Source organism: Salvelinus fontinalis, unplaced genomic scaffold (assembly GCF_029448725.1).
Source record: "Salvelinus fontinalis isolate EN_2023a unplaced genomic scaffold, ASM2944872v1 scaffold_0331, whole genome shotgun sequence".
In the NCBI taxonomy this organism is placed as follows: Eukaryota; Metazoa; Chordata; class Actinopteri; order Salmoniformes; family Salmonidae; genus Salvelinus; species Salvelinus fontinalis.
The window spans coordinates 87,175-101,092 of record NW_026600540.1 but is presented as its reverse complement, the minus strand read 5'-3'; the positions used below and the strand labels follow the sequence as shown (position 1 = coordinate 101,092).

The following is a 13,918-nucleotide window of genomic DNA, read 5'->3' as shown; positions in this document are numbered from 1 at the left end:
GACACCTACACCACCCGATGTCACAGGAAGGCCATAAAGATCATCAAGGACATCAACCACCCGAGCCACTGCCTGTTCACCCCGCTATCATCCAGAAGGCGAGGTCAGTACAGGTGCATCACTACCTGTTCACCCCGCTATCATCCAGAAGGCGAGGTCAGTACAGGTGCATCAAAGCAGGGACCGAGAGACCTGAAAAACAGCTTCTATCTCAAGGCCATCAGACTGTTAAACAGCCATCTCCAGCACATAAGAGGCAGCTGCATATATACATAGATTAGGAATCACTGGCAACTTTTAGAAATGGAACACTAGCCACTGTAATAATGTCTCTAACATTACTCATCTCATATGTTGTATAAACGGTACTCCACACTATTCTACGGTATCTTAGTCACTTTTAAATTGTGTTTACATATTGTATCACCCATTTCATATGTATATACTGTATTGTAGTCTATACTACACCACTGACTATTAAACAGACACCTCCAGCACATCAGAGGCTGCTGCCTATAGACAGCAGATTAGTAATCACTGACCACGTTAAGGAAATGAAACACTGGCCACTTTAATAATGTCTCCGTATCTTGCATTACTCATCTCACATGTGTAAACTGTACTCTATACTATTCTAAGGTATCTTAGTCACTTAAATTGTTTGTAAATATTGCATCACCCATCTCGTGTGTGTATATACTGTACTCGGTACTATGAAACTGTATCTTAGTCCAATGTCGCTCTGACATATATGTATATACTGCATATATTCTTAATCCATTCCTTACTTAGATGTACGTGTATTTTGGGTATATGTTGTGAAACTGTTAGATATCACTTGTTAGATGTTCCTGCACTGTCGGAGCTAGAAGCACAAGCGTTTCACTACACTCGCAGTAACATCTGCTAAACACGTGTATGAGACCAATACTTTTTATTTATTTGAGAGTCAATATGGAGGTAGAGTGTAGATTCCCCTGTTATACATTATCCATACTGGTTAAGAGTCAATATGAAGGTAGAGTGTAGATTCCCCTGTTAGACATTATCCATACTGGTTAAGAGTCAATATGGAGGTAGAGTGTAGATTCCTGTCAAGTCTACTAACCACCGGTCCTGGCAACCCATTTTTACGCACACCTGCGTCTCATCATCAGTCACACCTGGACTTCATTACTCCCTGATTACTTACACTTTATATAGCACTCTTCTGTTATCAGTTATCAAATTAAATCAAATCAAATTTTATTAGTCACGTGCGCTGAATACAACAGGCCCCTAACCAACAATGCAGTTTAAAATACCTATAAGAATAAGAAATAAAAGTAACAATTTGATGAATTTGAAAAAGTTTCATGACAAAATATGCCCACGAAGGACCACAGCGCCACCTTTCTGTTCAAGTGAACACAGCACAGCAAGGTGAGTCCAGAAAAGTATTCTGTGCTGCTGCGTAAATAATGTAATTTGCCAGGAAGAGATGTATCCTGTAGCTAAGAAGGTAATATTAAGTGTATGTTGTGTAGTAAGCTGTTAGTAGCCCGTGTGCCTCACCCTAATCATTTGATCTATTTACCCCCCTTTTTTTCGCCTACTGTTCTGACTTGGTGGTGCACATGTAGCCTATAACCTGTTTTGGAGAAATGTCATCATTGAATATTGTAAGACCTTTCATTGTCTGTTTATATGCCCCCTTTATTTATCCAAAAGCTCTGACTTGGTGTACAGGGTGTAAGAATAGCCCATGTTCTGATTTCTGTCTCTGTATATTTCAAAAGTGCTGAACAAATAGTTATATTGACTACGTCCATCTTAGCTCGCTCATTAATGTCTTAATCGAAATTACGGATTGCCTCTGATGCGCTTGTCATCCCCTTATGCCATATTTTGTACATCTCAATTGTCATTAGAAACCACATTTGCAAGTCAGCCATATCAGCTATGTTTTTTTAAAAGGCAGTAAATGAGGCTGAATGAACTGTTTCGCTGCCAGACAAGGCTCTGCTGATAGCCAGGTGTAGCAGTGGTAAGATGTTGGACTGCTGTTGGGACTCTGCTGTTGGGACTCTGCTGTTGGGGACAGCTTTATGTAGGCTCTAACAGTTTGTGTATCACAGTTTGGCACCGTTATAGTGCAATTCATGTTTAGTGTTGTGTTGTGGCTTTGCTGGCATGCTTCCACAAATTGTTTTGTTTGTTTTTCCCACCAAGACTTACATGCTGAAATCGTCACCGGTCTCGTCATCAGTCACACCTGCACTTCGTTACTCCCTGAATACTTACCCTTTACTCTCTTCTGTTATCAGTTATCAGGTAGTATTGGTTAGGTTTCCTCGTCAGACGTTTCTCTTGTCTCGTTCTATGTTCGTTTATTATTAAACTCACTCACTGCACCTGCTTCCTGATTCCCTACGTCGACATTACACCTCCCCTGTTTATCAGACATTATCCATACCGGTTGAGAGTTAATCAGACAATACAAGTAACTGGCTTTAAAAAAAAAAAGTGATTTACTATTTGTTATGATACTATAAAATACATATAAATGATATTTTCAAAAATGTCAAGTGTCATCTCCGTCATATCCATTGAGAATAGTAATATCTAACAAAGCCGGAGCAATGACACCACTCAGTAGACGATGTAAGTCATATTTTAAAGATGAAACAGATAAATATATATATATATATATATATATATATATATATATTAACATGTTATAACCCTGAATTAACATGTTATAACCCTGAATTAACATGTTATAACCCTGAATTAACATGTTATAACCCTGAATTAACATGTTATAACCCTGAATTAACGTGTTATAACCCTGAATTAACATGTTATAACCTAACCCCTCATCTATTGACGACAGGAGGAAGGTTGTTCTTCCAGTCCTGTCCCCAGCACCCCCAGGATGGCTGTCCTACTTGTATTATAACATGTTATAACCTTATAACCCCCAGTGTGCGGTATCTCATCTAGTGATAACAGCCACAGTGTTGGGTTTACGCGGTTCTGTCCGGCTGTTCCCCCAGCGCTGTCTCCAGCGCCCCAGGATGGTTCTGATCTCTTTGGTCCTGAAACAGTAGATGAATGGGTTGGCCACCGGGGGGAACAGGCTGTAGAATAGAAGACCAGGCTTCAGAACAAGTTGACTTTGTCAGTTGTCACGGAAATAGAAATATTTTTACTTTATCCCCCCCCCCCCCCCGAAACACACACACGCTCCTGGAGCAGGTTTATTGTCCATTTTGATTAGAACGGAACTTAGTATTCTGCCTTTTCCCCAACCCTAGACACATGGCGCACCTCTCTAATCTGTGGTCTACCTACCTACAGATGAGGCTGAGGCCGACGCGGAGGTCAGGGGTGATTGTCAGGTTGGGCATGTAGGGCGTGGAGTAGACTATGAAGCGGGGGATGTAGTAGATAAGAATGAGACATCCCTGAGTACCACAGGTAGAGAAGGTTTTCCGTCTGCCCTGGGTTAGAGAGGAGAAAGTTGGAGAAAATCGCTCAGTGAGTCAGGGTTAGGGTCAGGGTTAGGGGTTAGGGTCAGGGTTAGGACAGAGAGATGCAGTGAGTCAGGGTTAGGGTCAGGGTTAGGGGTTAGGGTCAGGGTTACGACAGAGAGATGCAGTGAGTCAGGGTTAGGGTCAGGGTTAGGGTCAGGGTTAGGGTCAGGGTTAGGGTTAGGACAGAGAGATGCAGTGAGTCAGGGTTAGGGTCAGGGTTAGGGTTTGGACAGAGAGATGCAGTGGGTTAGGGTTATGGTCAGGGTTAAGGGTTAGGGTCAGGGTTAGGAAAGAGTAGTTGGAATTAGGGACACAGGCAAGACAAGACCCCCCCCCTCCCTCCCCTCCACCCCATCCAGCCCACACCTTCCACACACCCTGTCTCTCACCTGTGCATTGGCCATGCGCATCACGGTGACGATGATGCTGACGTAGGAGAAGATGATAAGGGAGAGGGGGACGAGGAGGACAAACATGGCCAGCCCATAGGAGCTATCATTGATCGCCACCATGTTGGAACAGGACAGCCTAGTCAGTGCTATAGCATCACAGTAGGCATGAAGGATACGGTTGGGACCACAGAACGCCACTTTCTGGGAAATAAAAACAAACAAATTGTCATTGTCAATGTCAACCCAGCCCAGATCCCAAAGAGCAGGTTCTAAAGATCAGGTAGGGTTCACACAACATTCTGGGAGGTGAAGCTTGGAGAAGTTTAGAACAGATATGGTGTCATTCCCAATCAATAAGATTCATTTATAGGCCTTTTTACACCAGCAATGTCCATTAAAAGACTAACATTGATCACAACGAGCAAACAGAATCGTAGGGGTCAAGGAAGTGGGGTTAAGGAGTAGTTTCCGGTCACAACTTGTAGACTTGTTTATGTGCCGCTGTGCGGTTTGTTGTTAACCTTTAGTTTGCTGCTAACTTTACGCTTTTTACTTTTTACTGACCGTTTTATGTTTTATTCTTTTTCCCTCGCTCAACTTTTTCACCCCGGACGCTTTATCTGGACGGGGTTCGTCAGGACCTCCAACAGCCGGAGCAAAGTAGTAACATTAACATGATGCCTTCTAATTGCAGTCGCTGTACTCATAATATACAGGAGAACGATCGCCTCGCTGTACTCATAATATACAGGAGAACGACCGCCTCGCTGTACTCATAATATAAAGGAGAACGATCGCCTTATGGCGAGGATAGCTGTGCTGCAAGCTCAGCTTCAGACGCAATCGTTAGGCAAGGGCAATTTCAGTGTAGGAAAGGATGAAACAGCGTCTGTGCCACCAGTAAGTACAGACAGTAGTATAAATCCCCTCTAACAGTCATCGCAGCCGGACAATTTTCTCATGGCTTCTGGAAGGAAATGCTGTAGGAATGCTCAACTGGTGTCGCTCATTCAGCCGACAGAAACTTTCAACCGGTTCTCCCCATTAAGAAACGGGTCGGAGTCAGAGCCTTCTCTGGTCTCTACTCCTCCCGTTACGGGATCTGAGACGCCGATGGCTCCCACCATTAGCTCTGACAAATTGAAAACCATAGTCATTGGCGACTCCATTACCCGCAGTATTAGACATAAAACGAATCACCCAGCGATCATACACTGTTTACCAGGGGGCAGGGCTACCGATGTTAAGGCTAATCTAAAGATGGTGCTGGCTAAAGCTAAAACTGGTGAGTGTAGAGAGTATAGGGATATTGTTATCCACGTCAGCACCAACGATATTAGGATGAAACAGTCAGAGGTCACCAAGCGCAACATAGCTTCAGCGTGTAAATCAGCTAGAAAGATGTGTTGGCATCAAGTAATTATCCCTGCCCCCGTCCCAGTTAGAGGGAGTGATGGGCTCTACAGCAGACTCACAACTCAATCACTGGTTGAAAACTGTTTTCTGCCCCTCCCAAAAGATAGAATTTGTAGATAATTGGCCCTCTTTCTAGGACTCACCAACAAACAGGACCAAGCCTGGCCTGTTGAGGAGTGACGGACTCCATCCTAGCTGGAGGGGTGCTCTCATCTTATCTACCAACATAGATAGGGCTCTAACTCCCCTAGCTCCACAATGAGATAGGGTGCAGGCCAGGCAGCAGGCTGACTGAAACATGGCTTAAGCCTGATGAATTTACTGTGTAAAATGAGGCCTCACCTCCTGGTTACACTAGTGACCATATCCCCTGTGCATCCCGCAATGGCGGACGTGTTGCTAACATTTACGATAGCAAATGTCAATTTAAAAGAAAAAAATAACGTTTTCATCTTTTGAGCTTCTAGTCATGAAATCTATGCAGTCTACTCAATCACTTTCTATAGCTACTGTTTACTGGTCTCCTGGGACGTATTTGTCCCGTGGAATAAATGTTGTGGATCTGAATGTTTTTACTCATAATCCTGGACTATCGGACCACCATTTTATTTACGTTTGCAATCGCAACAAATAATCTGCTCAGACCCCAACCAAGGATCATCAAAAGCCGTGTTATAAATTCTCAGACAACCCAAAGATTCCTAGATGCCCTTCCAGACTCCCTCCGCCTACCCAAGGACGTCAGAGGACAACAATCGGTTAACCACCTACCTGAGGAACTCAATTTAACCTTGCTCAATACCCTATATGCAGTCTCACCCCTAAAAACAAAAAACATTTGTCATAAGAAACTAGCTCCCTGGTATACAGAAAATAACCATGCTCTGAAGCAAGTTTCCAGAAGATTGGAACAGAAATGGCGCCACACCAAACTGGAAGTCTTCCGGCTAGCTTGGAAAGACAGTACCGTGCAGTATCGAAGAGCCCTTACTGCTGCTAGATCATCCTATTTTTCCAACTTAATTGAGGAAAATAAGAACAATCCAAAATGTATTTTTGATACTGTGGCAAAGCTAACTAAAAATCAGCATTCCCCAAGAGAGGATGGCTTTCACTTCAGCAGTGATAAATTTATGAACTTCTTTGAGGAAAAAGATCATGATCATTAGACAGCAAATTACGGACTTAAATCTGCGTATTCCTCCAAAGGTCAGTTGTCCGGAGTCTGCACAACTCTGCCAGGACCTAGGATCAAGGGAGACACTCAAGTGTTTTAGTACTATATCTCTTGACACAATGATGAAAATAATCATGGCCTCTAAACCTTCAAGCTGCATACTGGACCCTATTCCAACTAAACTACTGAAAGAGCTGCTTCCTGTGCTTGGCCCTCCTATGTTGAACATAATAAACGGCTCTCTATCCACTGGATGTGTACCATACTCACTAAAAGTGCCAGTAATAAAGCCTCTCTTGAAAAAGCCAAACCTTGACCCAGAAAATATAAAAAACTATCGGCCTAAATCAAATCTGCAATTCCTCTCAAATTTTTATTTTGAAGCTGTTGCGCAGCAACTCACTTCCTTCCTGAAGAACTCACTTCCTTCCTGAAGAACTCACTTCCTTCCTGAAGAACTCACTGCCTTCCTGAAGAACTCACTTCCTTCCTGAAGAACTCACTTCCTTCCTGAAGAACTCACTGCCTTCCTGAAGAACTCACTTCCTTCCTGAAGAACTCACTTCCTTCCTGAAGAACTCACTTCCTTCCTGAAGAACTCACTTCCTTCCTGAAGACTAACAATGTATACGAAACGCTTCAGTCTGGTTTTAGACCCCATCATAGCACTGAGACTGCACTCGTGAAGGTGGTAAATTATTAAATTAAATTAAATTATTAATTATTATTAAATTATTATTAAATTAAATTATTAAATCCATTTAATGGTGTCAGATCGAGGCTCTGCAACATCATTGTACAGTCATCTAAAAAAAAATGTGAAGGACCTCGGCGTTACTCTGGACCCTGATATCTCTTTTAACAAACTCTTTTAACAAACATATCAAGACTGTTTCAAGGACAGCTTTTTTCCATCTACGTAACATTGCAAAAATCCGGAACTTTCTGTCCAAAAATGATGCAGAAAAAATTCATCCCAGCTTTTGTCAGGGGTTAGACTACTGCAATGCTCTACTTTCAGGCTACCTGGATAAAGCACTAAATATACTTCAGTTATGGCTGCTAGAATCTTGACTAGAACCAAAAATGTGATCACATTACTTCAGTGCTAGCCTCTCTACACTGGCTTCCTGTTTCAAGGTTTTACTGCTAACCTACAGAGCATTACATGGGCTTGTTCCTACCTATCTTTCCGATTTGGTCCTACCGTACATACCTACACGTACTCTATGGTCACAAGACGCAGGCCTCCTTATTGTCCATATAATTTCTAAGCTAACAGCAAGAGGCAGGGCTTTCTCCTATAGAGCTCCAATTATATGGAATGGTCTGCATATCCATGTGAGAGACGCAGACTCGGTCTCAACCTTTAAGTCTTTATTGAAGACTCATCTTTTCAGTAGGTCCTATGATTGAGTGTCGTCTGGCCCAGGAGTGTGAAGGTGAACGGAAAGGCACTGGAGCAACGAACCGCCCTTGCTGTCTCTGCCTGGCCGGTTCCCCTCTCTCCACTGGGATTCTCTGCCTCTAACCCTATTACAGGGGCTGAGTCACTGGCTTACTGGTGCTCTTCCATGCCGTCCCTAGGAGGGGTGCGTCACTTGAGTGGGTTGAGTCACTGATGTGATCTTCCTGTCCGGGTTGGCGCCCCCCCTTGGTTTGTGCCGTGGGGGAGATCTTCGTGGGCTATACTCGGCCTTGTCTCAGGATGGTAAGTTGGTGGTTGAATATATCCCTCTTGTGGTGTGGGGGCTGTGCCTTGGCAAAGTGGGTGGGGTTATATCCTGCCTGTTTGGCCCTGTCTGGGGGTATCGTCGGACGGGGCCACAGTGTCTCCTGAACCCTCCTGTCTCAGCCTCCAGTATTTATGCTGCAGTAGTTTATGTGTCGGGGGGATAGGGTCAATCTGTTAAATCTGGAGTATTTCTCCTGTCTTATGTCCTGTGTGAATTTAAGTATGCTCTCTCTTATCTCTCTCTCTCTCTTTTCCTCTTTCTCTCTCAGAGGACCTGAGCCCTAGGTCCATGCCTCAGGACCATCTGGTTTGATGACTCCTTGCTGTCCCCAGTCCACCTGGCCGTGCAGCTGCTCCAGTTTCAACTGTTCTGCCTGTGGCTATGGAACCCTGACCTGTTCACTAGACGTGCTACCTGTCCCAGACCTGCTGTTTTCAACTCTCTAGAGACCGCAGGAGCGGTAGAGATACTCTGACTGATCGGCTATGAAAAGCCAACTGACATTTACTCCTGAGGTGCTGACCTGTTGCACCCTCGACAACCACTGTGATTATTATTATTTGACCCTGCTGGTCATCTATGAACATTTGAACATCTTGGCCATGTTCTGTTATAATCTCTACCCGGCATAGCCAGAAGAGGACTGGCCACCCCTCAGAGCCTGGTTCCTCTCTAGGTTTCTTCCTAGGTTTCTGCCTTTCTAGGGAGTTTTTCCTAGCCACCGTGCTTCTACACCTGTATTGCTTGTTGTTTGGGGTTTTAGACTGGGTTTCTGTACAGCACTTTGAGATATCAGCTGATGTAAGAGCGGGCTTTATAAATACATTTGATTGATTGATTGACTGATTGAAGGAACAACTCCCTAGGAGGTGGACAATTTGAAAGGAACCCGACTTAAAGGCTCATCGGCCCATCCTCCCCTGGGATGCTCGCATCGATGAGGCAGAGTCCATTTGGTGTTGTGATTCTGAACAGTCAGAGATTTAGCAACAACAAAACTAAGTCTTGTTTTTGAGGTGTTTTGACTGATGCTACCTTCGTGCTAACGTGGGCTGAAATTCGCTAGCTAGCTAGCCAAACAACTGTAGCGATGTATTTGAGAGACAACAATTGTTAATTTATGTGCAATTAATTTGGAGACTAAATCTAGTTTCCCCAATAGTGGCACACATGCTAAACAACCAAGACATATATATCGTGATATAGATATATATATCGCACATATATCGCGATATAGATATATATATATATATATATATACATACCGCACATATATCGTGATATAGATATATATATCGCACATATATCGAATTTATATCGGGATATATCGTACCCTGCTGAAGTCTACGGTGACGATGCCAGGTGCCACTTGGGCCGATATCCAGGAAACGACTGTTAGACCACTCATTGTCCGGTTGGTCATCAACATAGGATATCTGGAGAGGAGAGAGCAGTGGGTGGAGGGAGAGAGATGGGGAAGAGGAATGTATGGGGGAGAGAAGGAGAGGGAGAGAGATGGGGAGAGAGAGAGGGGGGGAGGGATGGAGGAGAGAAGGAGAGGGAGAGAGAGGGGGAGAGAAGGAGAGGGCGAGAGAGAGAGAGATAGGGATGTGGAGATGGGGAGAGGGGGCGAGGAGGAGAAAAGAAGATGGAGAGAGAGATGGGAAAGAGGAAGGTATGGGAGAGAAGTAGAGGGAGAGAGAGAGGGATGGGGAGAGAGAGGGATGAGGGGGAGAGTGGGAGAGAAGAAGAGGGAAAGAGAGAGGGATGTGGAGAGGGGGAGAGAAGAAGAGGGAAAGAGAGCGAGAGAGGGGGATGGGGAGAGGGGGAGAGAAGAAGAGGGAGATAAAGAGGGAAGGGGAGAGGGGGAGAGAAGAAGAGGGAGAGAAAGAGGGAAGGGAGAGAGGGGGAGAGAAAAAGAGGGAGAGAAAGAGGGAAGGGGGAGAGGGGGAGAGAAGAAGAGGGAGGGAGAGAGAGGGAGAGGGGGAGAGAAGAGGGAGAGAGAGGGATAGGGGGAGAGAAGAAGAGGGAGAGAAAGAGGGAAGGGGGAGAGGGGGAGAGAAGAAGAGGGAGAGAGAGAGAGAGAGGGAGAGGGGGAGAGAAGAAGAGGGAGAGAGAGAGGGAGAGGGGGAGAGAAGAAGAGGGAGAGAGAGAGAGGGAGAGGGGGAGAGAAGAAGAGGGAGAGAAAGAGTGAAGGGGGAGAGGACCCAAAAAAATAATGAATTCTCCTGACACACTTGTATGTATTTTTCATCAATGACATCATAATGCATTTTAATGAGATAATGTTGTTGTTACCTGATGGCCAGGTACCGGTCCATAGCCATGGTTATCATGATGAGAGGGTTAAGGTTAGGTGTAGGGGGAATAGGGGATACCTAGTCCGTTGTACAACTGAATGCCTTCAACTGAAATGTGTCTTCTGCATTTAACCCAACCCCTCTGAATCAGAGAGGTGAGGGGTGCTGAATTTATATAGATCTATGTTACCTGAGAGGGTGACAGATAGCCAGGTACCGGTCCATAGCCATGGTCATCATAATGAGAGAGTTGAGCGTTCCAAAATAGTGGATCATTTGTTCCTGGAACATACAGGTATGAAAGGAGATCCTCCCGTCGTCCCTCCACCACCGAGCTATCAGATTGGGAAGGGCCACTGTGGCAAAACCTGGAGAGGAAGGGGGAGGAGAGGTGGGAAGGGTGGAGGAGGGGGAGGAGAGGTGGGAACCGGAGAGGGGGGGGAGGAGAGGTGGGAAGGGGAGCGTTGAGGGGAGGAGAGGTGGGAAGGGGAGCGTTGAGGGGAGGAGAGTCGGGCAGGGGAGAGGAGGGAGTAGGAGAGGCGGGATGGGGAGAGGAGTGGGAGGAGAGGTGGGAAGGGGAGCGTTGAGGGGAGGAGAGGCGGGCAGGGGAGAGGAGGGGGTGGAGAGGCGGGAAGGGGAGAGGAGGGAGTAGGAGAGGCGGGATGGGGAGCGGTGAGGGGAGGAGAGGTGGGAAGGTGAGAGGAGGGAGTAGGAGAGGCGGGAAGGGGAGAGGAGAGGGTGGAGAGGCGGAAGGTGAGAGGAGTGGGAGGAGAGGCGGAGGGAGGGTTGGGAGGGTGGAGGAGACCACGTTAGACTATTGAGACACAGCCGGGTAGGGAAGGAGACCATCCCGTCTTCCCACCAGTATCGGGCTATCAACGTGGAAACACTCCTCCTGTGGAAACACTCCTCCTGTGGAAACACTCTTCCTGTGGAAACACTCTGGACCCCCAGTTGTAGCCACTAATTTTCTGAGAGGGATATTAGACACAGCGACCCTGTTATAATTCTCGTAACCTTCATTGGATGGAAGTAATCACTGATTAATAACGACAGATGTGTACATGACTGTGATGTCAGAGAGGGACTCTCCACGTGATTAAAGGAGGGAGGTATTTGGGACACATTTTGACAGCACACTCTTTGTCTCGTGAGCTCTCCTCTCTCTCTCGTGGATGTCCGTGCTCAGCGAGACACATTTACACTCCCTCCGCAGTCACACTGGGGAAGGAAGGAGTAAGAGAGAGTCCACATTTATAAAGAACAGACATTCTAACATGACTCCTATGTCTGACAGTACTAGGCTGAGTATATTACCTATATCTGACAGTACCAGGCTGAGTATATTACCTATATCTGACAGTACCAGGCTGAGTATATTACCTATATCTGACAGTACCAGGCTGAGTATATTACCTATATCTGACAGTACCAGGCTGAGCATATGACCTATATCTGACAGAACCAGGCTGAGCATATGACCTATATCTGACAGAACCAGGCTGAGCATCTTACCTATATCAAACAGTACTATGCTGAGTATATTACATATATCTGACAGTACCAGGCTGAGCATCTTACCTATATCTGACAGAGCCAGGCTGAGTATATTACCTATATCTGACAGTGCCAGGCTGAGTATATTACCTTTATCTGACAGAACCAGGCTGAGCATATGACCTATATCTGACAGAACCAGGCTGAGCATATGACCTATATCTGACAGAACCAGGCTGAGCATCTTACCTATATCAAACAGTACTAGGCTGAGTATATTACATATATCTGACAGTACCAGGCTGAGCATCTTACCTATATCTGACAGAGCCAGGCTGAGTATATTACCTATATCTGACAGTGCCAGGCTGAGTATATTACCTTTATCTGACAGAACCAGGCTGAGCATATTACCTATATCTGACAGAGCCAGGCTGAGCATCTTACCTTTATCTGACAGTACCAGGCTGAGCATCTTAACGATATCTGACAGTACCAGGCTGAGCATCTTACCTATATCTGACAGTACCAGGCTGAGTATATGACCTATATCTGACAGAGCCAGGCTGAGTATATTACCTATATCTGACAGTACCAGGCTGAGTATATTACCTATATCTGACATAGCCAGGCTGAGTATATTACCTATATCTGACAGAGCCAGGCTGAGTATATTACCTTTATCTGACAGTACCAGGCTGAGTATATTACCTATATCTGACAGAGCCAGGCTGAGTATATTACCTATATCTGACAGAGCCAGGCTGAGTATATTACCTATATCTGACAGAGCCAGGCTGAGTATATTACCTATATCTGACAGTGCCAGGCTGAGTATATTACCTATATCTGACAGAGCCAGGCTGAGCATCTTACCTATATCTGACAGTACCAGGCTGAGTATATGACCTATATCTGACAGAGCCAGGCTGAGTATATTACCTTTATCTGACAGTACCAGGCTGAGTATATTACCTATATCTGACAGAGCCAGGCTGAGTATATTACCTATATCTGACATAGCCAGGCTGAGTATATTACCTATATCTGACAGAGCCAGGCTGAGTATATTACCTTTATCTGACAGTACCAGGCTGAGTATATTACCTATATCTGACAGAGCCAGGCTGAGCATCTTACCTATATCTGACAGAACCAGGCTGAGTATATTACCTATATCTCACAGTACCAGGCTGAGTATATTACCTATATCTGACAGAGCCAGGCTGAGTATATTACCTATATCTGACAGTGCCAGGCTGAGCATGATGATGTACATGGGTTTCTGCAGGCTGCGCTCCAGGGCAAACATCACCACCAGCAGGAAGTTCCCCACCACCGTGATCACATAGACGCAGAAGAAGAACCAGGCCACCACCTGGAAGAAGGATGGACGGAGCCCCGGGAAGCCCACGATCACAAACTCTGCCACGCGCGTGTAGTTCTCATCTACCTCAAACATACTGTATTGGGGAAGGTAAGGGGGAGGGATGGGAGACAGACAGAATCAGAGAGAAAGCCTCTCATACATGAAGATAGACAGAGACACTAAAGCCTGTCCTGAAATGGTTAACTACTCGATTAAAATCGTTTCAGCTGCAGGAGAGAGGGAGAGATGGAGAGAGGGAAAGAGGGAATGAGGGAAAGAGGGAAAGAGGGAATGAGGGAGAGAGGGAGAGAGGGAGAGATGGGGAGAGGGAGAGATGGAAAGAGGGAAAGAGGGAGAGAGGGAAAGAGGGAGAGATGGAGAGAGAGAGAGGTAGAGATGGAGAGAGGGAGAGAGGGAGAGAGGGAAAGAGGGAGAGAGGGAGAGAGGGAAAGAGGGAGAGATGGAGAGAGGGAGAGAGGGAGAGATGGAGAGAGGGAGAGAGGGAGATGTTGA

General features: G+C 45.6%; 1 protein-coding gene across 1 annotated transcript; it reads right to left on the bottom strand.

Annotated features, from left to right (window-relative positions):
* Positions 1-2,977: 2,977 nt before the first annotated feature.
* LOC129845646 (olfactory receptor 10A4-like) lies at positions 2,978-13,498 on the bottom strand. Its single transcript, XM_055913506.1, has 6 exons — positions 13,276-13,498; positions 10,730-10,907; positions 9,573-9,675; positions 3,908-4,111; positions 3,337-3,485; positions 2,978-3,122 (listed from the first exon to the last, which is right to left on the bottom strand). The coding sequence occupies exons 1-6, from the start codon at positions 13,496-13,498 to the stop codon at positions 2,978-2,980; spliced, it is 1,002 nt and encodes a 333-aa protein (XP_055769481.1).
* Between the last annotated feature and the right edge of the window lie 420 nt (positions 13,499-13,918).

Coding starts and splice junctions, on each gene's coding strand:
- LOC129845646 (XM_055913506.1), bottom strand. CDS start 13,498: ATGTTTGAGGTAGATGAGAACTACACGCGCGTGGCAGAGTTTGTGATC. Junction 4,112..9,572: donor TCACCGTAGACTTCAGCAGG/GTACGATATATC, acceptor TTTATTTCCCAG/AAAGTGGCGTTCTGTGGTCC. Junction 3,486..3,907: donor TGCGCATGGCCAATGCACAG/GTGAGAGACAGG, acceptor TCTCTAACCCAG/GGCAGACGGAAAACCTTCTC.